At 42.3% G+C, this 27,938-nt stretch overlaps 2 protein-coding genes and 1 long non-coding RNA gene across 5 annotated transcripts in view; 1 reads left to right on the top strand and 2 right to left on the bottom strand.

Annotated features, from left to right (window-relative positions):
* LOC129863487 (5-hydroxytryptamine receptor 2A-like) overlaps positions 1 to 14,261 on the bottom strand; it is a 20,790-nt gene extending 6,529 nt beyond the window's left edge. Inside the window, exon 1 of the mRNA XM_055935515.1 lies at positions 13,914 to 14,261. The gene's annotated coding sequence lies outside the window, so the exon portion shown is untranslated. The remainder of the gene's footprint in view (positions 1 to 13,913) is intronic.
* Positions 6,914 to 18,062, top strand: LOC129863494 (uncharacterized). Its single transcript, XR_008760969.1, has 2 exons — positions 6,914 to 7,398; positions 17,111 to 18,062. It is a non-coding gene; the product is annotated as an uncharacterized LOC129863494 (long non-coding RNA).
* LOC129863488 (G2/mitotic-specific cyclin-B3-like) lies at positions 16,842 to 27,938 on the bottom strand. 3 transcript variants are annotated; one of them, XM_055935516.1, is made up of 13 exons: positions 27,831 to 27,931; positions 27,630 to 27,678; positions 27,276 to 27,407; positions 27,004 to 27,078; positions 25,942 to 26,042; positions 23,595 to 23,709; positions 23,411 to 23,512; positions 23,235 to 23,327; positions 22,971 to 23,108; positions 22,722 to 22,877; positions 22,401 to 22,550; positions 18,441 to 18,571; positions 16,842 to 18,172 (listed from the first exon to the last, which is right to left on the bottom strand). In XM_055935516.1, exons 3-13 carry the CDS (start codon positions 27,351 to 27,353, stop codon positions 18,055 to 18,057), a joined length of 1,257 nt encoding a protein of 418 aa, XP_055791491.1. In that variant the 5' UTR covers positions 27,354 to 27,407; positions 27,630 to 27,678; positions 27,831 to 27,931; the 3' UTR covers positions 16,842 to 18,054. The 3 variants fall into 3 exon arrangements, with proteins under 3 accessions (XP_055791491.1, XP_055791492.1, XP_055791493.1); XM_055935517.1 differs by having other exon boundaries at positions 27,630 to 27,673; positions 27,831 to 27,910; XM_055935518.1 differs by lacking the exon at positions 27,630 to 27,678 and having other exon boundaries at positions 27,831 to 27,938.

The raw sequence follows: 27,938 nt of genomic DNA on the forward strand, positions 1-27,938 counted from the left end.
AGCGATACACTCTCCTTATCATAACCACAAAACTAAGGACCTATTGCGGGATTGTTTTTGTTGTCATAGGAGACTTTGCATAACAAATATTTGTACTGTATGTGCAAATGTTATTTTTCCCTTGTTTACTCCCCCCCTAAACAATTAGGCTATTTTATTTTTTCAAATGACGTACTACTAGACTTGACATTATATTCGCATGTGCACATCATACAGAGTATACATTTAGAGCAGATGGCAGTAGGCGTGATTCCCTAATTGCTCTGGTTAAAGTCCGCTATTCCTGCCAGATGGTCTGGATGCTCTGGGCTCTCTGCTGGTGCCAAAGAGGATGTGCAGTGTGTGATCACGGGACATGGATCCGGTTCTGATCCACGGAGTCAAGGAACAGCTGGACCGCTGCCAGAAAGCATGCAGCATCAATAAGATCCGCAGTGACTGTAAGTCTTGAACTGCACTGTTGGTTAACGGCTTGTAAGTAAGCGTTTCACTGTAAAGTCTACACTTGTATTCGGCGCAAGTGACAAAAAGTTGATTTGATTAAATTAGCAAAGAAATTATACAGACTTGATACAGCGCTTGGCTATTGAAGAAGACCCCAGATGGCATTGCATGCTATACTTCTGTAAGAACGGCCAACTGCTGATGTGTATCACATTGGTCTCTGTGCCACATCAGGAGTCTGGGTAATATGCTGTATCTTTGACAGTCAGACTAGAAGTCACTACCACCGTAAGAACATAAAAATGTCATACCATGCCGTGCTATAATTCCAAACGATGTCAATGCATTATCCTTCAAAGGGACTAAAGGCTAAAGAGAAAGACAAATTAGAAATAGACGGAGTTAATTTTAGTCCTTGGATGTCTTCATTCCTTCCAAACATTGAGGCGATTCAATCGTCTGAAAGATTTTTTTTTGTCACGTTTAATTTGCTCACCAAACACCAAGCTACACGAATTTACCACAAATTTACCGATGGGGGAGTGGTGGAAAGTTTAATGTTTTAAAATGCATCCCAGCACTGACAATGTCTGTAGCAGTGGAGGCTGGTGGGAGAAGCTACAGGAGGACGGGCTCATTGTAATGGCTGAAATGGAATTAAATGGAACGGAGTTAAACATGTTGTTTCCATATGTTTGATGTGTTTGTTACCGTTCCATGTCATTCCAGCCATTACAATGAGCTTGTCCTTGTATAGTTCCACCCACCAGCCTACAATTGTCTGTAGGAAAACAAAAAAATCCATGATGTAGAACAGGGCTCTCCAACCCTGTTCCTGGAGAGCTACCCTCCTGTAGATTTTAACTCCAACCCTGCTCCTGGAGAGCTACTCTCCTGTAGCTTTTAACTCCAACCCTGTTCCTGGAGAGCTACCCTCCTGTAGATTTTAACTCCAGCCCTGCTCCTGGAGAGCTACCCTCCCGTAGGTTTTAACTCCAACCCTGTTCCTGGAGAGCTACCCTCCTGTAGGTTTTAACTCCAACCCTGTTCCTGGAGAGCTACCCTCCTGTAGGTTAACTCCAACCCTGTTCCTGGAGAGCTACCGTCCTGGAATATACACTACATGACCAAGTGTATGTGAACACTAGCTTAAACATCTCATTCTAAAATCATGGGTATTAAAATGGAGTTGGTCCCACCTTTGCTGCTATAACAGCCTCCACTCTTCTGGGAAGGCTTTCCACTAGATGTTGGAACTTGCTTCCATTCAGCTACAAGGTCGGGTACTGATGTTGGGCGATTAGGCCTGGCTCCAGTCGGCGTTCCAATTCATCCCAAAGGTGTTCGATGGAGTTGAGGTCAGGGCTCTGTGCAGGCCAGTCACGTTCATCCACACCAATCTCGACAAACCAGTGCTATATGGACCTCACTTTGTGCATGGGGGCATTGTCATGCTGAAACAGGAAAGGGCCTTCCCCAAACTGTTGCCACAAATTTGGAAGCACAGAATTCTCTAGAATGTCATTGTATGCTGTAGCGTTAAGATTTCCTTCACTGGAATTAAGGGGCCTAGCCCGAACCATGAAAAACAGCCCCAGAACATTATTCCTTCTCCACCAAACTTTACAGTTGGCACTATGCATTGGGGCAGGTAGCGTTCTCCAGGTATCCGCTAAACCAAGATTTGTCAGTCAGACTGTCAGATGGTGAAGCGTGATTCATCACTCTAGAGAATGCATTTCCACTGCTCCAAAGTCCAATGGTGACAAGCTTTACACCACTCCAGCCGACGTTACTTATTGCGCATGGTGATCTTAGGCTTGTGTGCACCAGCTCAGCCATGGTAACCCATTTCATGAAGCTCCCGATGAACAGTTCTTGTGCAGATGTTGCTTCCAGAAGCAATTTGGAACTCGGTAGAGAATGTTGCAACTGAGGACAGACGATTTTTACACACTACGCGTTTCAGCAGTCACCGGTCCCATTCTGTGAGCTTGTGTGGCCTACCACTTCGGCTGAGCAATTGTTGCTCCTAGATGTTTCTACTTCACAATATCACTTACAGTTGACGGGGGCAGCTCCAGCAGGGCAGAAATTTGACAAGCTGACTTGTGACAGTGCCACGTTGAAAGTCACTGAGCTCTTCAGTAAGGCCATTCTACTGTAAATGTTTGTCTATGGAGATTGCATGGCTGTGTGCTTGATTTTATACACTTGTCAGGAACGGGTGTGGCTGAAAAAGCCAAATCCACTCATTTGAAGGGGTGTCCACATACTTTTGTATATATAGTGTATTATGAATAAATATAGAGTGGGGGATAGCAGAAGCCTTCTGGAAGATCTGTCGAAGGGGAAGATGGCAGATAAGGAGAAAAGTGAAACATGTTTTGATGGAATATGGAATGGAGGATTGCACAGAACTTTTGGAAGAGCTCGAGAAGGAAAGTTAAATAATTGTGGTGCAGGTGCAGGTGCAGTGATGACTGACAAGAAGGAGCTGAGTGTACTGGGAAGAGGAATACGTGCTCTAGTAGCTCAGTGATGGAACCTGACAAGGGTATGGATGCAGTACCTGCGGTGAGGACTGCGGAGTTCAGGCCTTGTCCAGATGGTGATGAAGGTGATTTTGGCCCAGTGGGAGTGAGACTTTGAGAGAATGGATCTTTGCCTTCTGGCTGATCCATATGTGGTGTCAGGTTGGGTGGAAAAGAGGTTAGGGAATGTTTGTTCAGTGAAAGTGACTCGAAGTGGTATGTAGATTCTGTGCGTTTCTGCTGTCCAGAGGGAGCGTGCGCTCTGTACAACGCGACTGGGGACAAGAACTGTGACTTGCTTTCCTCTCCAGAGCAGGGCACTCCCTCTGGTAGCAGCTAATGGGGATCCAGCTAATGGGGATCCATAATAAATACAAATAACTGGAGTGGCGTTAAGTGTTGAGGAAGATGAACTGAAGTGGAAGATTCCCTGTGTCTGTGATGCCCGCCATTTGGTTTGACGCAGACCCGGTGGAGAGCGCGATGTAATGGAAAAGACACAGTCTGGACTACTGAGTTTTGAGTCTTTACCAGATAAAGTCAAGTTAGGATCTGTCAGTTATCCCGTGAGAGCTTTTGTCCCAAATCCATTCGTGTTTTAGGTGTCAAACTTATGGTAATGTGGCAGCAGTGTGTAGCAGGGAGATTCTGAGATGTGAGAAGTGTGAAGGAGAACATGAGACAAAGGAATGTGTAGTATCAGTGGAACAAAAGTGTGTGTGTTAACTGTAGGGGTACCCATGGTGCTGGAGATCAGAGGTGTCCAGTGAGAGAAAGACAGGTTGAGGTTGCCAGGATCAGAGTAGTGCAGAAGGTGTCGAATGCAGAGGCACTGAAGAGAGTAGTAGAGGAAGATGTATCCAGGGTGAAGAATCCTAAGAGGATCTCTGTGAGTTGGCCAAGGCCAATAGAGAGTGATATGAATAACATGTGCTTCAGTAAGGTTGGTTTTTAGGCGTTCATGGCCATTGTTGTCAATTATACCGCAGGAATGGAACGTAAATCATAGAGGATATAGAGAATAGGCTAAGACACAGCCAATACAATAGGGGGTGGCATGCACCTATGACATTTGTTTGCGGACCGCCATAATACCAAAGAAGACACACCAAAGTAGCTGTTGCAGACTCAAGTCAAGGACGTAGAGAGGCTGGTATTAGCAAGACTAGTAGAGTACGTGTATTGTTGGCAGAATAGATGGATGCAGTTCAATGCATGATTAATAGGAATTCACCAATACATTTCTTGGTAGAAATGTAAAAAAATATTGCTATCAGGTTGTAAATCACAGCTGGCCTGGTCAATTTTTTGCTGCCTCCACCCATTCGGGATGCACTGTTTCAGTTTCAATGACTACATTTTTGGGACAAAAACAGACCATGTAACTAAGGCTGGGAATGTCAATACAATCAATCTACAACGGGCAATGATCACAAGTCAGTCGTAACGGGCTAATAAACTAGTGTATCTATTTATGTAGCTCTTTATTTAGCAAGCTAAAAACACAGAGCCTAACGTTAGCTAGCTAGCTGCTGGGACGCTGTCATGTCCTTATGCGAGTGGGTGAGTGGCCAACTTTTTCCCATCATATTATTTTTTGGTGGCTACAGCTAGAGATGTTGCTGTCATTTGGTTAGCTAGCAAGAAATGTGAATAGCTTTGCTAGCTAGCTATGCTGAACTTGAACGACTGTTATCCACAGTTAGCATGCATATCTCTTATTTGTCAATCAAATGTATTTGGCATTGATCAAATGGGTGAGCAGGCAGTTCCCAATTAATTGTCAAAACATCGGTTAGAACAAGCGTGCATTGGCAGAGAAGTTGAAGAATGGGTGAGCAGGCTACTATTCCCCAATGTTTATCAGTGCAAATTGTATTTATTTTTTACCCATTTTTCTCCCCAATTTCATGATACCTAATTGCTAGTTACAGTCTTGTCCCATCACTGCAACTCCCGTACGGACTCGGGGAAGGTCGAGAGCCACGCGTCCTCCGAAACACGGTACCTTAAGCCGCACTGCTTCTTGACACACTGCTCGCTTAACCCGGAAGCCAGACGCAACAATGTGTTGAAGGAAACAACATACAGCTGGCAACCAAAGTCAGCGTGCATGCACACGGCCGCCACAAGGAGTCGCTAGAGCGCGATGAGACAAGGACATCCCAGCCGGCCAAACCCTCCCCTAACCTGGACTCGGTAGTGGAAAAAGTACACAATTGTCATACTTGAGTAAAAGTAAAGACACCTTAATAGAAAATGACTCAAGTAAAAGTGAGTCACCCAGTAAGATACTACTTGAGTAAAAGTCCAAAAGTATTTGGTTTTAAATATAGTTAAGTATCAAAAGTAAATGTAATTGCTAAAATATACTTAAGTAAAAGCAAAAGTATAAATCATTTCACATTCCTTATATTAAGCAAACCAGACTGAATGATTTTCTTGTTTTATTATTTTATGGATAGCCAGGGGCACACCAACACTCAAATATAATTTACAAAATAATAATTTGTGTTTAATGGGTCCGCCAGATCAGAGGCAGTAGGGATGTCCAGGGATGTTCTCTTGATAAGTGTGTGAATTGGACAATTTTTCTGTCCTGCTAAGCATTCAAAATGTAACTAGTACTTTTGGGTGTCAGGGAAAATGTATGGAGTAAAAAGTACATTATTTTCTTTAGAAATGTATTGAAGTAAAAGTAGTCAAAAATATAAATAGTTAAGTAGAGATACCCCCCAAAAACGACTTAAGTAGTACTTTTACACCACTGCCCGGATGACGCTGGGCAAATTGTGTTCCGCCTCATGGGTCGAACCCGGATCTGTAGTGACGCCTCTAACATTGCGATGCAGTGCCTTAGACCCCTGCGCCACTCAGGAGACCCATGAGTGCAATTTTGATGGCCAACTACAAGCTGAAAAAGTTTCAGAGGGTTTATCTACTCTTGCCCCGTTAGATTTTAGCTCATCTCGCGCTGGCTAACATTCGTTGTTGATCTTAGGGAGGGAGAGAGAGCCTACCGTTTCATATGGTTGTTTGATCAATAGGACTTTAAAGTTCCCAAATGTAAGAGGATTTTTGTTATTTACATCTTTGCAGAAATCCATTGTTATTTTGTGGCTTTTGGCAATGCTTTCTAATGGTCTAAAGTCACACTGTTGCTACTGCCTGTAAACACACAGTCCATTTCAAAGTGAATGATTGCAGGCTGTGTGGCAAATGGCTTTTGCATAAAGGCCTACTGTAGCTCTGATTGGCTATGGCGCACCGGTCTGTGTAGAGTCTGGTCCTGGACAAGACATATGTTTTTATTAGGTTTTATTTACTGCAGTGTCTGTTAATTGTCCAAACGCACGGCCGGTTTCCCATCATTCCCGAACATTCTATGAAGGTCTGAAAACGTGAAAATAATAATAATTTAAAAAATGAAAGGCGTCATATTCTTCCTGGGGGTGTACATTAACAGATTCTTATCAGATTTCATGTTGATAAAACGTTGTCAGTTCCACTTTAAGTCCTACTAAATGTGTTGATCCAGATCTGTTCCAGCTTTAGCTAACTCCTCTGACCGCTGTAATGCCATGTATGGTATCATATAGCCCTATGTTTATAACTCAAGAATTCATTCCACTTCTTACCCTAATCAAGAGTCATCAGACAAACATTAAAGCACAGACACAACCCAGACTGAGTTCCTGGGAAAAACCAAACGCAGGACAATGCCCTGGTCGGTGATGCTATGATAGGATTCTCAGGAGAGGAGAGGCTATTCTGAAATTGTTCACTTACAGGAAATGGTTCTGAAGAGACTAATTAACTTGACATCTAGAGCTGGCAGAGGTCATTCTGTCCTCAGCAAGGGGAATTGTCCTCAATTTGACAGCCTAGGTGTCCCACACATTAGGAACCTTTAATCAGAGTCAGAATCACCTTTATTTGCCAAGTACATTTGCATGTAAATTAATTTTACTTGGTGAAATGGTCCTGCCCCATTAAACAGGATATACACACAAACGATAAACAGGATACACAGACAGACGATAAACAGGATCTATAGACAGACGATAAACAGGATATACAGACAATAAACAGGATGTACAGTCAGACGATAAACAGGATATACACAAACGATAAACAGGATACACAGTCAGACGATAAACGGGATATACACAAATGATAAACAGGCTATACAGACGATAAACAGGATATACAGTATGTAGAAAAGGCCCATGGAGTTGGTGGAATAATCCTTTAATTAATGGCCACTTACTCAGCTGGGCCAGAGCGCCTTTAATTAGGTCAGGTGGCAATGACCGACAGATCTCATCCACATAAAAGGAGGAAAACGGCATCGCCTGATCTCGCTGCTTTCTCTTCCTTAACTCCGTCTGCTCGAAGTTCTGTGCGTCCATGAATCCACGTAAGTCCACCGACTCTGTTACCTTTCATCTGAACTATCTGTTGCGATCGAGAGTGGGCCATCAGTTATTGTTTATATTTATTAACGAGGAGCGCGGCTTGGAGCGCACGCTTCAAACATATTGTGTAATGTGAATTGTAAATGATCGCGGCCATACGGATCCTCATAGGCCAATTATGCAATCGATATGGTTAATATTTAATTACATGTACACATGAAGACAATTGAAAGGGTGAAATGAGAAACGTCATTGTTTGCTAACTGATCGACTTTGATATCAAACTAAAGGAGATTATAGATTGAATGACCATTCACTGTTTGTATTTATTTCATGATTTATGATAAATAGTTAAGAGCCTAAATGACTCACGAGTGATTACTATTGACTTCTTAATGAACTGGATTGTTGAATTCCCTAATTATGTTAATAATGAATGATTGTTATGATTTGATCTTTGTGATTATGAATATGATTGGAGACATGTTATTGTTTCCTTTGTTATGCAGCACAGACTACTCAGTAAATATACCACTATGGTTAAAGGAATTCCTGCCTCAGTCTCATCCATTCTTCTGACACGTGACCATCTGTTCACCTTCACTGTCAGTCATCCTACCTGTCCAGCTACCCACACAGATTCCACTAATCTTTCACAGTCAGATGATAAACGGGATATACACAAACGATTAACAGGATATACAGTCAGGCGATAAACAGGATATACAGACAACATTTGAAGAAGCAGAGTTTACAGAAATCCACATGTGATGCAGTATGTACACTATGTAGACTGTAAGCTAAGAACTACAAGTTTCCCTATAAACCCTAATCAACATTATAAATGATGGATGTAGAGATTTGAGACTGTTGATTCACTACAACTGCCTGATGCATACCAGATAGAGAGAATAAAGTATATTATTTGATCTTAGTAAACTGCCCAGGCATGATTCAAAATGGTAATAATGTTGTTTCTTAAATTTGACTTAGGCTTACGTGTTGTAGACATAAGCTATGACATCAGATGTTCTTATTTTATTTTACCAGGTAAGTTGACTGAGAACACGTTCTCATTTGCAGCAACGACCTGGGGAATAGTTACAGGGGAGAGGAGGGGGATGAATGCGCCAATTGTAAACTGGGGATTATTAGGTGACCATGATGGTTTGAGGGCCAGATTGGGAATTTGGCCAGGACACTGGGGTTAACACCCCTACGATAAGTGCCATGGGATCTTTAATGACCTCAGAGAGTCAGGACACCCGTTTAACGTCCCATCCGAAAGACGGCACCCTATACAGGACAGTGTCCCAATCACTGCCCTGGGGCATTGGGATATTTTTTAGACCAGAGGAAAGAGTGCCTCCTACTGGCCCTCCAACACCACTTCCAGCAGCATCTGGTCTCCCATCCAGGGACTGACCAGGACCAACCCTGCTTAGCTTCAGAAGCAAGCCAGCAGTGGTATGCAGGGTGGTATGCTATATTGTGAGGGTTAGTATTAAACCATGGATGAAACACCATGTCAGTATCTGTTTAAAACTTTTAAAAATGGTCCATGTAGTGCTGATTATTCATGACTGGCTCTCTCCTATGGGGACAGCATGCTAAAATAAAAACCTGTCTGCAAGCATGTGGTGTAGGCAAATAGGTCCCCCGTCCATTTCCACAGTCAGAATAGATATTTTTTTTAACACTATGATCTGCATCCCAGGGGAGACTTTAACTGGCACGTTAATGTATAGCCCGATAAATGTTATAAAAGTATGAAAGCATAGTCTACCACTTGACTGTTCAATTGACTTTGGGCTTGGCGGGCAAGGCCAAACTATTCTTCAAGATCCAAAGTCAGATCAACTCTGCCATTGGAAAATGCTTTCTCTTATTAAAACCTGATGAGGATAGAGGGCGCTATTTACACTATGGGGGAAAAACGTGCCCAATTTAAGCGGCCTCGTACTCTATTCTTGCTCGTACAATATGCATATTATTATTACTATTGGATAGAAAACACTAGTTTCTAAAACCGTTTGAATTTTGTTTGTGTAAAACAGAACTCATTTGGCAGCACACTTTATGACCAGGAAGTGGAAAGTCTGAAAATTATGCTCTGTTCAAGGGCCTGCCTATAAATGGGCATGACACGTATGAGTATACATGCACGTCATACACCTTCCCCAGGATGTCAAGATGCAGTGAGAGAAGAAATGGAGTGATTATCTTGGTCTGAGATGGAATACGTCCTCTTGGAATGACGTGGCACCCATTTTATGTTTTCAGGAAGGCGCGAAGTTGGTCCTGGATTTGCCATCGGAATAGCTGTCGTTATAGGCGATTACTATCTCCGGCTTTGATTTTATTTGATACATGTGACCATATCATCGTAAAGTGTGTTTTTTCAATATAGTTTTATTAGATTTTTGAAATTTATTGGGGATGTTAGGCGTGTTGTGTGCCTTTGTTCAGAAAGGAGAGCTTCTAGCCACTTGGCCAGTGTGCTTGCTAAATCAGGAGGGAAAAATGATGTTCTAAATCCAAACAACGACTGTTCTGGACAAAGGACCCCTTGTCCAACATTCTGATGGAAGATCACCAAAAGTAGGACCCATTTTGTGATGCTATTTCATATATCTGTCGAACTGTATACTAGTAGTTTTGCGCCCAGATTTTGGGCACTCTCTCGCTATAACGTAAGGTGGATGTCGTAATGAAGATATTTTTAGAATTCGAACACTGCGATTGCATTAAGAACTAGTGTTAGTATCATTTCCTATACAACATGTATTTTTTTGTAATGTTTATGAATAGCTATTTAGTCAGAATAGGTGAGAGTCTAATAGAAATATCTGCACATTCTGGGAAAAAGAAGCTACATTAGCATAATGGATAACCACTGATTTCAGCTCTAAATATGCACATTTTCGAACAAAACATAAGTGTATGTATAACCTGATGTTATAGGACTGTCATCTGAGGAAGGTTTATGAAGGTTGGTGAAAATGTATATCTTTTGCTGGTTTATTCGCTAACGTGCCTATTGCTAACGTGCCTTGATGAATGAATGCGGTTCTGTGTAGGCTATTGTAGTAAGCTAATATAATGCTATATTGTGTTTTCGCTGTAAAACACTTAAAAAATCTGAAATATTGGCTGGATTCACAAGATGCTTGTCTCATTTGCTGTACACGATGCATTTTTCAGAAATGTTTTATAATGAGTATTTAGGTATTCCACGTTGGTCTCTATAATTACTCTGGCTGCTTCGGTGCTATTTTTGACGGTAGCTGTGATGGTAGCTGCAATGTACAACTGATTTATACCTCAAATATGCACATTTTTTTAACAAAACATAGATTTATTGTGTAACATGTTATAAGACTGTCATCTGAAGTTGTTTCTTGGTTAGTTTGGTTGGTTCTTGGTTAGTTAGGTTGGCTTTGTGCATGCTACCTGTGCTGTGAAAAATGTCTGTCCTTCTTTGTATTTGCTGGTGAGCTAACATAAATATACCTGCTGTTTTCGCTGTAAAACATTTAAAAAATCGGACATGTTGACTGGATTCACAAGATGTGGATCTTTCATTTGCTGTATTGGACTTGTTAATGTGTGAAAGTTATATATTTCAAAAAAATATTTTTTGAATTTTGCGCTCTGCCTTTTCAGTGGAATGTGGGAGGAGTTCCGCTAGCGGAACGCCTCGGCCAGACAGGTTTTAAATGGGCATATGCAATATTTTTTTTATTTTTTTTATTTCACCTTTATTTAACCAGGTAAGCTAGTTGAGAACAAGTTCTCATTTACAACTGCGACCTGGACAAGATAAAGCAAAGCAGGCGACAAACAACAACACAGAGTTACACATTGAATAAACAAGCGTTTATTCCATGTAGAAAAAAGTCTATAGTGTGTAATATAATAGTAGTATAATATAATCAATAGCTACCAAAGAAACATAACTGATCATTAACAATCCATTCTTGTACCATACCAAAGGGATATCCTCTTCCTAAGAACTGTCATTTCATTATTTGTTTTCTTATAAGGACTCATTCATAGTTACCTCAGACATTATGGGTCCGATTCCAACATAGGAATTCACGCCTTTTCTACGCACGCCTTAAGAACTTGTCAGTATTTGGTATTCGCACTTACCTTATTCAACCGAGTAACACGCTCTGAATAAATGTAATTCAACTGCTGAAAACCATCCCACTTGCTGGCAAACATATTTTCTTGTGGAGTTGTCATTCAATAGGGTTTTCAGTACATTTATCTTAAGCCATCCCTTTAAATATCCCTTTAAGTTTGAATTTAGTCGACAGACTCAATAGAATATATGGAGAGAACGTTCAGAACATTAGGGATCAATGAAAGAAAGCCATCTAAATACACACATCTGTCTCAATTTCAGCACCAATTGGTGGATTTAAAAATACTAGGATCTTGTTGATTATTTAGGTTTAAGTATTTATGAATCATAAAAAACAGGTTTGGAGAGCCTTTATGCATGAAAGAAATAAAACGGTGGTTTGATTCATTCAGAAAATTGTCACATTCAGTTCTTGAACCCATGGTAATGTTGGAAGATTAGTGTACATATCATTATAAGGAGAATAGTGTACAATAGTAGGTTATACCCTGCTATTGCTTAACCATAGAACTGTGTGATGACACATTATTGCGCCATGCATTGGGTTCAAACTGTTATGGCTTGAGCATCTGCTCCATAACATTTAGACTACTTTCAAAAAAATGTTTTATCAACAGTTACTAATGATGCTCCGCAACATCCACACGGCAGTGACAGCATTTACAGATGATGCAAATGAAGGTAAACGAAACAATGTAAAGAAATGGAATGATAATGTACTGTAGGCTATACAACCTGAAGGGAACTAACAGTAAATTGGCAGTTGAATATGTGGTTATTAGGCCTACTGAAGGTCGATACTGATTGTGGCTAATATTTAACATGAAAGAAATAGGAGACAGAGAAAGTCGTGGTAGCCTGTAATTAAGATATTCTGGAGTGCCCATCCCTGCAAGTTTAAAGGTTGTACAATTTAAATTCTGCATAATGGCACATTTCATAAACTTTACTGTGGGAAAGTTATGTTGATATGCTTCATATGAGTGATTTCACATGTCTCCAGGATTATCAGGTAAAATGTATCTAAAACAAGATATTTAAAATGCCCTTATCCAAACAGATTAGCTAGCTCGTATCAATAGCTCTTATCAAGTTGTAAATTACAGTGCCTGGGGAATGGTGTTATTTCTATGGAGAAAAAAAATAGATGCTTTTACCACTTGGAACCGGTAGGTTCGCTGGACCTTATGAATTAGTTTCCTCGCGTGTAAGGGTAGTGGAATTATTAGGGGATTTAATTCAAGATCAGAATACAGTGTATCTAGACACGTCCGCTACACATTCATAACTTCATACAAACCAATAACGGGTTAATAGCATTCTATTTATATGCTTAATTTCAAGGTCAGAATACACACAGAAGTGCATATAAAGGGAATTACGTTCCATTTACACTTAACTCAGGTCAGAATCGACCCTATGCACTTGATAAATATATGTGTTTGCCTGGATTTGTGCAAAGGATTACATTGCAGTCAAGAACAGACCTGCTGACTCAACACTAATCAGACTATACAAGGGCAGTCATTCACCTAATGCAATCAATTAACCATGAGATCCAAGATCAATGCCTAATATCAATCTCTGTGGTTAAGACAATCAAATAATTTAGTGAAAGGGTGACTGCAGAAGACCTTTTAATAAGGTCTCTTTAAATTAAGGTATGTGTCACGTGTTCTTCATGACATTATCAATGAGCAGGGGACATTTTACAGGCCATAGGCTACTTTAAAAAAAAAAATACAATCTGCAATATTTACTGCTGTTTACGCACGTCTACTTGTAGAATATAACTCATTGCCTCGTGACCTACAACTGTCTTACCCCATCATCACCCAATACAAAGTTGCTTAATTTACTCCATTAGTAAACAATGTCTCAATGGGCTTCAAAAGTGTAAAACTATCATGTTGTTCTCATGGACTGTCAGAGCTTGGGTGCAAAGACTATCTACGTATTTGAGAGTGGTTACATTTTCCCAGCACCATTCCTCAGCTTTGGGCTGCAGCCAATTAAGTGGTTGCCATTTGATTGAAAACGAATTAAGGCTTTATATGGACGGTAGCTAGCCTTAAGAGCGTTGGGACAGTAACCCGAAAGGTCGCTGGTTCGAATCACTGAGCCCACTAGGTAAAAAATCTGTCGATGCGCACTTGAGCAAGGCACTTAACCCTAATTGTTCCTGTTAGTCGCTCTGGGTAAGAGCGTCTACTAAATATAAAGTGGCTAGGCTGTTTAGAATTGAAGATCCTAAAACGGTCTGTATAGCCCTAGAGCGAACCGATGCAAATTAATTATCTTATTTGAGAGCGCTAGCATGTCTACATAGGATATACAACCATTTCAAAGCCAGACGTTACATACCGCCAATGATGCGGTCGGACCTTCTGCGCGCACTTTTCGTTTTCACTTCGTCAAAACGTATTTCCTTCATAAACCCATCATGTATGTCAGCCTCCTTTCATGGTAAAGTGAGAACTCTCCGTGTGAAATATGCGGCAGTTGCAGAAGTAAAGGCGTATCCTCTGACTTAAGAGTCTAGAATAAACCCAATGTTCTTATCTCCACGCCTTCCATCCATCCAAAGACGCTGCCACGCTCACAATGCCGCTCTGCTTTGTGACTGCTCATATACATTTTCAGATGAGACTGTTGTTCAATATTTCTTAATAATGCACGTAAATTGCAGTCTGTTTTGAAGACTAAATTCCGCTTGCAAATTACGTGTTCAATTAGATGGGGTTTTCGCTTTCCTCATCTGAATGTGCATTTCTTGCACAAAGTGAAAGAAAATATACCTACTTCATATTTAATGCAGTAGACCTACTACTGTGCTGTCAATAACAACATTGTAAATAACATGTTTTATTTCTGTCCCTGACCCCCTTAAAATGGTATATTAAATATGTTCCATCTGTCCTAGCCAGAGGCTGAGCCTAGCGTGCATGCGCTAGCCTGAGTCATACAGTCACCAACTCACACACAGGACAATCCCTCAGATCCAGTCAATTCGACAGTGTTTATCCATAGCCTATGTTTACTTAACACAACTATAGCCGAGGGCATAGCCGTGGGACGTAAGGGTGCTGAAACAGCCCCTGGAAAATCGGAATCAACTTTCTCACAAACGTAGCGCACCCAAAACACGGAAAAATAGTATTATCTTCTGCCCATGTTTTGACCTCAGGCCAGGGGAGAGTTACCAGCTATGACATATCCAGGACAGTGAGGAGGAACCTTGCCGTCTCATGAGGGCCCTCTGTCTGACATATGGACCAATGGGCAGCCCATGGACATCTCAGCAAGAACATACAATATAGGGACATGACAGAGACCCCAATCAACTGGAGACATCAGGGAACTCTCAGGTTACTGCCAGCCTGCACCTGCTGGGTTAGAGATGTGAAACAGGAGAATAAAATAACTTTGACCTTCTTTTTTGAGTTAGGACATTCTACAAATTAATCTTTGGAGAATAGACCAATCATATCAAGGGTATGCATGATATGCAATTTTCCTTCTGTTAGCCTACTCTGTCAATAAGATGGGTCTGTAAATGTATCTTAATCATGGAGTTATATGACCAGCCTGTGACACATTAACCAGCATCTGAAACACTACAAAGTTTATTAGTGTTCACTGACCAACACTGTATCGATAAGACATGTCTCCGAGTGACTTCCTTGACATAGGCCAGAAGTGTTGGTGCTACTAAACCAGGTGGAACGTCGCAGACCAGGATGACTTCTGACATGCAATCAGTCTAATGAGAAGAGAAGCACAGCTATAGCTCTGTGTCTCCATCTGTCACACTTCAATTACAGCTCTAATGACTACCTCCCTTCACTGACTGCATCCTCACTTCCTGTTTCTCTCCTCCATTCTCCCCTTCCCACTCAATTTGCAATTATACCTGATATATCTCAAAACAACATGGTCTGGACTCAGGATTTGAAATGGCAGAGGGACAATTCACTGACAAGTTGGACAAACACCCTCTAAAGGCTACTGTTCATTGTAAGACTGCTATGCATATCATATAAACTCAAAAATAAACATCCTCTCAGTGTCAACTGCATTTATTTTCAGCAAAATTAACATGTGTAAATATTTGTATAGACTCTTCCATCAAAAAACCTGCACGTTCTCTGATATTTCTGGGGGGAATGGCCCTAGCCCTCACCCTCCGATCCAACAGGTCCCAGACGTGCTCAATGGGATTGAGATCCGGGCTCTTCGCTGGCCATGGCAGAACACTGACATTTCTGTCTTACAGAAAATCATGCACAGAATGAGCAGTATGGCTGGTGGCATTGTCATGCTGGAGGGTCAGGTCAGGATGAGCCTGCAGGAAGGGTACCACATGAGATTGCCTGCAATGACAACAAGCTCAGTCCGATGATGCTGTAAAACACCACTCCAGACCATGACGGACCCTCCACCTCCAAATCGATCCCACTCCAGAGTACAGCTCTCGGTGTAACGCTCATTCCTTCGACGATAAACGCGAATCCGACCATCATTCTTGGTGAGACAAAACCGCGACTCGTCAGTGAAGAGTCCTGTCTGGTCCAGCGACGGTGGGTTTGTGTCCATAGGCGACGTTGTTGCCGGTGATGTAAGGCAGGTCCTCACGAGACAACAGGCCTACAAGCCCTCAGTCCAGCCTCTCTCAGCCTATTGCGGACAGTCTAAGCACTGATGGAGGGATTGTGCGTTCCTGGTGTAACTCTGGCAGTTGTTGTTGCCATCCTGTACCGCAGGTGTGATGTACTGATCCTGTGCAGGTGTTACACGTGGTCTGCCACTGCGAGGAAGATCAGCTGTCCGTCCTGTCTCCCTGTCTTAGGCGTCTCACAGTACGGACATTGCAATTTATTGCCCTGGCCACATCTGCAGTCCTCATGCCTCCTTGCAGCATGCCCAAGGCACATTCACCCAGATGAGCAGGGACCCTGGGCATCTTACTTTCTAAGTCAGTAGAAATGAAAACTTAGGACACTAAAGAGGCCTAACTGTGACCTTAATTGCCTACCGTCTGTAAGCTGTAAGTGTCTTAATGACTGTTCCCCAGGTGCATGTTCATTAATTGTTTATGGTTCATTGAGCAAGCATGGGAAAGTGTTTAAACCCTTTACAATGAATATCTGTGGAGTCATTTGGATTTTTACTAATTATCTTTGAAAGACAGGGTCCTGAAAAAGGGACGTTTCTTTTTTTGCTGAGTTTAGATGTGGGACCGTATGTTGACATGCAGTACATTTGAATAAAGGAAATGGCCACACACTGACAGACATTTCTATATAACATTTAATGAGTCTGAGTAATATCCCTTTAATGGTGTGGGGCTGTGCTTTGGCAAAGTGGATGGGGTTATATCCTGCCAGTTTGGCCCTGTCCGGGGGTATAGTTGGATGGGGCCAGTGTCTTCTGACCCCTCCTGTCTCAGCCTCCAGTATTATGCTGCAATAGTTTGTCAGGGGGCTAGGGTCAGTCTTATATCTGGAGTATTTATCCTGTCTCATCTGGTGTCGTGTAAATTTAAGTATATTCTCTCTCAGCCCCAGGACCATGCCTCAGGACTACCTGGCCTGATGACTCCTTGCTGTCCCCAGTCCACCTGGTCGTGCTGCTGCTCCAGTCTCAACTGTTCTGTCTGCGGCTATGAAACCCTGACCTGTTCACCAGACGTGCTACCTGTCCCAGACCTACTGTTTTCAACTCCAGACAGCAGGAGCGGTAGAGATACTCTTAATGATCGGCTATGAAAAGCCAACTGACGTTTACTCCTGAGGTAGTGACCTGTTGCACCCTCGACAACCACTGTGATTATTATTATCTGACTCTGCTGGTCATCTATGAACATTTGAACATCTTGGCCATGTTCTGTTATAATCTCCACCTGGCCACCCCTCACAGCCTGTTTTCTCTCTAGGTTTCTTCCTAGGTTCTGGGAGTTTTTCCTAGCCACTACTTCTTAACCTGCATTGCTTGCTTTTCAGTGTTTTAGGCTGGGATTCTGTGCAGCACTTTAATATCAGCCGATGTAAGGGCTTTATAAATACATTTGATTGATTGCTGACAGCAAATTAAGTACTAAAATCATTGCATAAGCAAGAGAAAAAAATTAACATACTGGGTGTACTCACTAAAGTAGCTGACGGTGAAGTAGCTAACAGGGATTGTGTTATTGTCTGGACATGTCTGGGTCCAGCCAGATGTACAATCTCATAGAAAAACACACAGTACACATATTTAATCCCCCAAGTGTCAATTAACTGGATAATTGAGTTTTCATACAAAACCTTGAGAAATCTAGAATGCTACATAAAAAAAACATTGTTAAACCCTATTGTCTGTTTGACATAATTCCTATTACATGCATTTTGTATTGGTGTAAAAATAACTACTCTAAAACAAATTCATCAGATTGTGCTCTTGTTGATTTATAAATATTGTCCTCTACAAGGAGACAACAAATATGACATACAAATAAATAACCTATTTACACTATCAGCAGAGTTCCTCTTCTGTGGTTCACATAGGAGACTTGCTGTTCTATCAGAGCATCTTCTAGTGTCTGGACAGCCACCAAGGGAATACACGCTACCTCAAAGAACACTCTGAAATACAAGAGATTCAGAAATAAAATACATGTTTTCTTCCTGGACATAGAATAAATCTAAAAACATGTAAGTCTACGTTGACACTCTGCCGAACCCTTGTTTTACCATGTTCTATTTTACATTTTAGTCATTTAGTTGATGCTCTTATCCAGAGCGACTTACAATTTAAGATAGCTAGGTGAGACAGCAACATGTCAATCGTAGCAAGTACATTTTCCTCCATGAAAGGTATGTCTGTCACCTACAACAGAGCAAGGTGGCTTACTTGTGGGAATACTTGGTAGTGACGGCTGTCAGCTTGTCATCAGTAGGACAGGCTAGCATGGTGCGCAGCGTCTTCACCAGGGGGGTTAGCTCCTTCACAGTGTAGCCAGTGTGGTACTCTAGCATGGATGTCTGGGGTACAAAGATACATCTCATTAATTAGAAATGCGCTTTTAACTATAATTCACAAAAATATTAAACGCAACATTCAACTATTTCATTGGTTTTACTGAGTTACATTTCATATAAGGAAACCAGTCAATAGAAATAAATTCATTAGGCCCTAATCTATGGATTTCCCACGACTGGGAATACAGTTGGTATCTGTTGGTCACAGATAGCTGGGCCTTAGGATCTAGTCACGGTATATTTGTGCATTCAAATTGCAATACAATATTTTAGGTTTTACCACAGCAGCTTAAATCAAGAACATCAAATAAAAACCAAAAAGTCTCAACGAAGATTAAACAGATTTAACCCTAGTACAGAAAATCAATCAATCAATAAAATGCAATTGTTTTCGTTGTCCGTAGCTTACGCTTGCCCATAACATAACCCCACTGCCACCATGGGGCACTTTGCTCACAACGTTGGCATCGGCAAAACGCTCGCCCACACAACGCCATAAACGTGGTATGCGGTTGTGAGGTCGGTTGGACGGATATACTACCAAATTCTCTAAAAACAAATGTTGGAGGCAGCTTATGGTAGAGAAATTTACATTAAATTATCTGGCAACAGATCTGGTGGACATTCCTGCAGTCAGCATGCCAATTGAACGCTCCCTTAACTTGAGGCATCTGTGGTATTGTATAACTCAAAATTGAAAAGGCACTCGCACATCTGAGCTATCTTTGTTGCAGGTGCAAGGTAACAGTTGAATAAGATTGAAAAACACACACTGCTCTTGCTAGCATCACTAAGCCTTGAGGCCGACACAAAGCTTATTAAAGAGCAGTGATACTAACAAGAGCACTGTTTTTTTCGTCTTTTTTTCCCCTCATTGTGTTGTGACTACTGCACATTTTAAAATGGCTTTTATTGTCCCAGCACAAGGTGCAGCTGTGTAATGACCATGCTGTTTAATCAGCTTCTTGATATGCCACACCTGTCAGGTGGATTGATTATCTTAGCAAAGGAGAAATGCTCACTAACAGGAATGTAAACACATTTTTGCACAAAATTTGATAGAAAAAAAACTGTGCTTATGGAACATTTCTGTAATCTTTTTTTTTCAGCTCATGAAACATTGGACTTTACAATATGTTGCATTTATATTGAATTTTTAGGCGATCGAATAAACCCCCACTTCCTTCGATTCTGCTAGCAAACGTGCATTCTTTGGAGAATAAAATCGATGACCTACACGCAAGATTAAACTACCAACAGGACATTCAAAACTGCAATATCTTATGCTTCACAGAGTCATGGATGAACGGCGACATTATCAACATACAACTGGCTGGTTATACGCTGTACCGGCAGAATAGAACAGCAGCGTCTGGTAAAACAAGGGGACTATGTATTTTTGTAAATAACAGCTGGTGCACAATATCTAAGGAAGTCTTGAGCTTTTGCTCACCTGAGGTAGAGTATCTCATGATAAGCTGTAGACCACACTATCTGCATTTTTCATAGCTGTTTACATACCACCACAGTCAGAGGCTGGGACTAAGATTGCACTGAATGAGCTGTATTCTGCCATAAGCAAACAAGAAAATGCTGACCCAGAGTCGGCGTTTCTAATAGCTGGGGACTTTAATGCAGGGAAACAAATCCATTTTACCAAATTTCTATCAGCATGTTAAATGTGTAACCAGAGGGAAAAAACGACTCTCGACCACCTTTACTCCACACACAGAGACGCATACAAAGCTCTCACTCGCCCTCAATTTGGCAAATCTGACCATAATTCATCCTCCTGATTCCTGCTTACAAGCAAAAATGAAAGCAGGAAGCACCAGTGACTAGATATATATAAAAAAGTTGTCAGATTAAGTTTTGCTAGCACAGACTGGAATATGTTCCGGGATTCCTGTATTGAGGCAAAGCATCAATACAGGACTAAGATTGAATCATACTACACCGGCTCTGACGCTCGTCGGATGTGGCAGGGCTTGCAAACAATTACAGACTACAAAGGGAAGCACAGCCGAGAGCTGCCCAGCGACACGAGCCTACCAGACGAGCTAAACTATTTCTATGCTCGCGTCGAGGCAAATAACACTAAAACATGCATGACAGCGTCAGCTGTTCCAGAAGACTATGATCACACTCTCCGCAGCCGATGTGAGTAAGACCTTTAAACAGGTCAACATTTACAAGGCCACGGGGCCAGACGGATTACCAGGACGTGTACTGCGACCATGCGCTGACCAACTGGCAAGTGTCTTCCCTGATATTTTCAAGCTCTCCCTGTCCGAGTCTGTAATACCAACATGTTTTAAGCAGACAACCATAGTGCCTGTGCCCAAGAACACTAAGGTAACCTGCCTAAATTACTACCGAACCATAGCACTCACATCTGTAGCCATGAAGTGCTATGAAAGGCTGGTCATGGCTCACAACACCATTATCCCAGAAACCCTAGACCCACTCCAATTTGCATACCGCTCCAACAGATTATGTAATTTCTATGGCACCCCACACTTTCCCTCATGGACAAAAGGAACACCTATGTGAGAATGCTATTCATTGACTACACCTCAGCTTTCAACACCATAGTACCCTCAACTCATCAATAAGCTAAGGACCATGGGACTAAACACCTCCCTCTGAAACTGGATCCTGGACTTCCTGATGGGTCGCCCCCAGGTGGTAAGGGTAGGTAACACATCCGCCATGCTGATTCTCAACACAGCGTCCCCTCAGGGGTGCGTGCTCAGTCTCCTCCTGTACTCCCTGTTCACTCATGACTGCATGGCCAGGCACGACTCCAACACCATCATTAAGTTTGCCGTTGACACAACAGTGGTAGGCCTGATCACCGACAAAACGAGACAGCCTATAGGGAGGAGGTCAGAGACCTGGCTGTGTGGTGCCAGGACAACAACATCTCCCTCAGCGTGATCAAGACAAAGGAGATGATTGTGGACTACAGGAAAAAGAGGACCGAGCACACCCTCATTCTCATTGACAGGGCTGCAATGGAGCAGGTTGAGAGCTTGAAGTTACTTGATGTCCACATCACCAAACTAACATGGTCCAAGCACACCAAGACAGTCGTGAAGAGGGCACAACAAAACCTATTCCCCCTCAGGAGACTGAGGTTCTACAGCTGCACCATCGAGAGCATCCTGACTGGTTGCATCACTGCCTGGTATGGCAACTGCTCGGCCTCCGACCACAAGGCACTACAGAGGGCAGTGCAAACGGCCCAGTAAATCACTGGGGCCAAGCTTCCTGCCACCCAGGACCTCTATACCAGGCGGTGTCAGAGGAAGGCCCTAAAAATTGTTCAAGACACCAGCCACCCTAGTCATAGACTGTTCTCTCTGCTACCGCACGGCAAGCGTTACCGGAGAGCTAAGTCTAGGTCCAAGAGGCTTCTAAACAGCTTCTACACCCAAGCCATAAGACTCCTGAACACCTAATCAAATGGCTACCCAGACTATTTTCATTGCCCCCCCCTCCCCCTAATTTACACCACTGCTACTCTCTGTTGTTATTAAAGTGAATATGCATAGATAACTACCCACATGTACATATTACCTCAACTAACCGGTGCCCACCGCACACTGACTCTGTACCAGTCTTCCCTTGTATATAGTCTCGCTATTGTTATTTTACTGCTGCTCTTTAATTACTTGTTACTTTTATTTCTTATCCGTCTTTTTTAATATTTTTAACTGCATTGTTGGTTATGGGCTCGTAAGTAACTGTTTCACTGTAAGGGCTACAACTGTTGTATTCGCCGCATGTGACTAATAAAATTTGATTTGATTATTGTACACCCACTCACCCATCCTCCCAGGCCTTTAGTGATGAGGGCCAGGAGCAGGCAGGCAGCAGCCAGGCGAGAGCCTCTCTCAGGAACCTGCTGCAGCTCCAGAAGGCTCAGCTCACACACATAGCGAGCCAATGTCAGGGTCTCCATGCTGGCGCTCACACACTGGGGAGAGGACGCAGAAGCAATCATTTGTCCATCTATTTACTAACGCAGCATATAAACAAATACATCTCCTTAAAAATATGGGTGACCTGAAGCAGGTTGTTTTCCTCCTGTGGATCCTTGTTTCAAAATACATTCCTGAGTACTGCCCAAGGACAAGGAGGGTCTCACCTTGGCATAGCGTCGGAGAAAGCGGTAAGGGACTGGAATGTTGATGTCAAACTGCAGTGCCTGCAAGATGTTTATCTCCATGGCAATAATCTCTTCCCTCTTGTAGGCGTCATCACAGATGTACAGGAAATCATCGATACATGGCGGAGTGCGTTCCTAAGGGAGGAAGACAATACTCAATACTTACTAATTGAAGGATAATGTTTAACTGTTCAGATCTGACCAGTCCTGTACCCCTCAGGGCCTCACCTCGAACTTGGAGGCGATGAGCATGGCTGTGGAGCCAATGAGCTGCAGGCTCTCCCTCATGATGACGCTGCAGGCCAGGTAGTGGTCCGTCAGCTTTACCGCCAGGTACAGGGTCTCGTGGTTAAGCTCAAAGTTTTCCTGAAGATGGAGCAGAGGTAGACGTTAGGATCTGGAATGTGTTAGGGTAGCTATACCCAAAACACATGTTGGTGTGAAGAGAATCAATAGGTCAACCAAACAAAGCTATCTGTAACCAAAAGTCACCTGAAGTTCAACCATCCAGTCCACCAGAATCCCTCTCATGTCTTTGTTCAAGTCCGGCTGACTGTTCATGTAATCCTTTAAAACAAACTTCTCCTGCAGAAAATGATAACATTTCATTCAGAGGATATCTTCCACTATCTTCCACCATATGAAAACACCCCAAGACAACACCTTACCTCTCTCTCCCTCAGGTAATCAAATATTTCCTTGGCATACTCGGCGCTCATGGAAACATCACCATAGAATTCCTTGTCAATGTCAAACTCGTCAGGCACCACCTGGGAATAGGACACAGGCAGAGGAGAATGACTAACTTGTTGAACCCAGAGGGCTGATAGCATGGATGTGTCTGTCTCTCACCTGTCTCCCTGGGCAAAGAGTGGTCTTCTCCTGTGGCCATACCACCAGGGCTTTCTCTGGGGATAGGCCCACCTCCAACTTCATAGATTGCCCATTAGAGCACACAGCTTTAGGTCTACAATTGTTTAAAAAAAATGTTTTTTAAAAATATGTTTCAGCTGTTTTGGGAAGAGAGAGAACATATACGAACACAAAATGGACACATCTGATATACAATGCATTCGGAAAGTATTCAGACCCCTTCCCTTTGTCCACATTTTGTTACATTACAGCCTTATTCTAACATTTCCCCCTCAATCTACACACAATACCCCATAATGACAAAGTGAAAAGTTTTTTAGAATAAATTTAAACAATAACGTTATTTACATAAGTATTAAGACCCTTTGCTTTGACTCAAAATTAAGCTCAGGTGCACCCTATTTCCATTAATCCTCCTTGAGACAACTTGATTAGAGTTCACCTGTGGTAAACTAAATTGATTAGACATGATTTGGAAAGGCACACACCGGTCTATATAAAGGTCCCACAGTTGACAGTGCATGTCAGAGCAAAAACCAAGCCATGACGTCAAAGGGATTGCCCATAGAGCCCCGAGACAGGATTGTGTCGATGCACAGATCTGGAGAAGGGTACCAAAAAATGTCTGCAGCATTGAAGGTCCCAAAGAACACAATAGCTTCCATCATTCTTAAATGGAAGAAGTTTGGAACCACCAAGACTCTTCCTAGAGCTGGCCGCCCGGCCAAACTGAGCAATCGGGGGAGAAAGGCCTTGGTTAGGGAGGTGACCAAGAACCCGATGGTCATTCAGAGATCCAGAGCTCCACTGTAGACAACCATCTCTGCAGAACTCCACCAATCTGGTCTTTATGGTAGAGTGGCCAGACGGAAGCCACTCCTCAGTAAAAGGCACACAACAGCACACTTGGAGTTTGCCAAAAGACACCTGAAGGACTCTCAGGCCATGAGAAAGAAGATTCTCTGGTCGGATGAAACCAAGATTGAACTCTTTGGCCTGAATACCAAGCGTCACATCTGGAGAAATTCTGGCACCATCCCTACGGTGAAGCATTCGGGACAAGTCTCGATGTCCTTTTTTAAATTTTCACCAGGTAGGCCAGTTGAAAACAAGTTCTCATTTACAACGGCGACCTGGCCAAGATAAAGCAAAGCAGTGCGACAAAAACAACAGAGTTACACAAACAAACGTACAGTCAATAACAATAGAAAAACCTATGTACAGTGTGTGCAAATGTAGAAGAGTAAGGAAGGCAATAAATAGGCCATAGAGGTGAAATAATTACAATTTAGCATTAACACTGGAGTGAGATGTGCAGATGATGATATGCAAATAGAGATACTGGGGTGCAAAAGAGCAAGAGGATAAATAACAATATGGGGATGAGGTAGTTGAGTGTGCTATTTACAGATTGGCTGTGTACAGGTACAGTGATCGGTAAGCTGCTCTGACAGCAGATGCTTAAAGTTAGAGGGAAATATAAGACTCCAACTTCAGTGATTTTTGCAATTCGTTCCAGTCATTTGCAGTAGAGAACTGGAAGGAAAGGCGGCCAAAGTAAGTGATGGCTTTGGGGATGACCAGTGAAATATACCTGCTGGAGCACGTGCCACAGGTGGGTGTTGCTATGGTGACCAGTGAGCTGTGATAAGGCGGGGCTTTAACATCCTTGAGTGGCCCAGCGAAAGCCCGGATTTGAACCCGATCAAACATCGCTGGAGAGACCTGGAAATAGCTGTGCAGCGACGCTCCCGATTCAACCTGACAGCTTGAGAGGATCTGCAGAGGAGAATGGTAGAAACTCCCCAAATACAGGTGTGCCAAGCTTCTACAAAGCTGTTTTTGCTTTGTCATTGGTATTGTGTGTAGATTGAGGGGAAAAAACAATTTAATCCATTTTAGAATAAGGCTGTAACGTAACAAAATGTGGAAAAAGTCAAGGGTTCTGCATATATTCGGAATGTACTGTAGCTACAATAGTTTAGGCTGTTATGAACTGAATACATTAATGGACATCGAAGTTGATGGAAATGTCACAAATGCTAATTAGTCAGATAATTATCCCATTAGAGTAGACTGATCTAATTCTAACCCTATCGGATAGACCTCCGGTCATTTTCAGTGTGTTCTGACTGCAAGATATCCGAGCTGCCCAAGTCACCTGCTCCATAATGAGATGAACAGAAATGCTCTTTATTACTCAGGCCAAGGGCATTTTGTGTCACCTCATCAGTGACCGTGTCTAACCCATTCTATCCAATCTAGATCTTAAGCTTTTAGTAAATGATGATCAGTGTGGCGAAGAAATGGCTCTGAGGAACATTACTCTTTCAGATTAGCTTCATTCTTGGCAGCTTCTTTGCTCCTAAGTGCCTCCTTGGCAGGCTTCCCAATCTTGGTCTGGTTGTTAATTTGAATCTTGGTGGCCTATTCAAAAGGGGTAAAATGCGAGAGACAAAAGTAAATCTTTATGACCATTCAGATTGTGAAATTTCCTCAGACACGTTTACATTTTAAAGGGCCAAATAGGGTACCAACCTAGCAGTACATAGGGTACCAACCAGGCAGTGCTACACCATTCATTACACATAATGGCAACATTTACAGGATCAAAGCTGCTTATTACACAATGGCACAACGGTCTAAGGCACTGCATCTCAGTGCTTGAGGCGTCACTACAGACACCCTGGTTCAAATCCAGGTCAATATTAAGAAGGGTGGGGATCAAGACAAAAACAAACATCTATGGAAAAATGTACCACTCTAACATATTATTGTGACGCAGCGCTTAGTATTGACCAACACCCTCTTACAACGGCTTTGGGCTCCTTCACAGAAATCAGCGGTTTATTGTAAACTCTAATAATGGGATCGATTATGATAAGCCGCGGGGAACCGGTCTATGGCCTGTGACGTGAACGGGCAAATGCGGCAAGGTAGGAGCGTTCTTCTCAAATCTAACAGTAATCTGCAGTGCTCTGCCATGTTGTCAACAAGGCAGCATGGTGCGTTGTCCAGACACATACAACATATCTCTGGCCTACCCAGGCCAGATTAATCTAATCCCCTCAATGAGTCCGTAAACTGCTTTGAAACAGTGTCGCATGTGCAGTGCTTATACGTGATGACACTTCAATCGCCTCGTCAACTGGTATAACGGAGATAATTTCTGAAATATTTATATAATATTGCTTGTCCAAGTATGAGTTACAAAAACGCTGTGGATACTGTAGTTATAAATGGAATATTTTGAGATGTAATATTTATTTGAAAAGTTCCCCTGATGAAAGACAAATATTGGCAACGGTTTAACCAAAGAGGTTATTCTCAGTATCACTTTACACATACATTCACAAACATCACTGATGAAAAACCTTGGTCAGCTTACATTAGTGATGTCAACAAAGGCAGACCTTTTCTTTACGCCACCCTGTGGAGAAGACCTCTTACTGTGAACACCCTCCTGAGGAAGACAAAGACAGGGTCGTGTTTTATTTTGCAGAGAAAAATCAATTAGCTAGACCTTGTTATAGCTAGCTACTACACTTTGGCCTGATCAGAAAACAGTGCTTCATGTTCAATCATTGTAACACCTTTTCAAAAAGGCAGGATTTCAGACAGCAGATGTGAGTTTGATAACGTTAACTTCTAGCTAGTTACCTGATTCTCCATCACCCCTATTGATCCTTTTCCAGGAACTTTGATGGAAGAGGGGTTCTTTCCCCTTGAGAAAGGCATCTCTCTGCTCCACCGGTAACGTTATACTTTGTTTTGTGGCTAACAGTCGTTTCTCTGGGAAAAGCCATGTCATTAGCTAGTTTGCTAAAGTAGTTGGCACTAGCAAGGCATGGCTATCTAGACGCTGGGGACAGCAGACTACGGTTGCTTTACTGAAGCTAGCTAGCTATAACAACATTAGCTAGCTTGCTAGTATTATATCAGACAATTACCAATGACGGTATTATATCAGACAATTACCAATGACGGAACAAAGTAACTTAACTAGCTATTTACCTTCTGTACAGCAGATTTCCAACTGTTGGCCTCAATGACTCATCCTATGCTTGTGTTGAAAATAAAGAGAACTCACGAATGTTTAGCTCGCTAAACCTAATAATCCCCAGTTTACAATTGGCTCATTCATCCCCCTCCTCTCCCCTGTAACTATTCCCCAGGTCGTTGCTGCAAATGAGAACGTGTTCTCAGTCAACTTACCTGGTAAAATAAAAAATAAGAAATTGCTCTCAATGAAAGAAAGCTTGGACTGGGGATTTGAAAGTTTGTCGGCCGCATGGATTGGTCCACTCTCACAAAGTTCTACCC

This window comes from Salvelinus fontinalis, chromosome 10, assembly GCF_029448725.1.
Source record: "Salvelinus fontinalis isolate EN_2023a chromosome 10, ASM2944872v1, whole genome shotgun sequence".
NCBI classification, from domain to species: Eukaryota; Metazoa; Chordata; class Actinopteri; order Salmoniformes; family Salmonidae; genus Salvelinus; species Salvelinus fontinalis.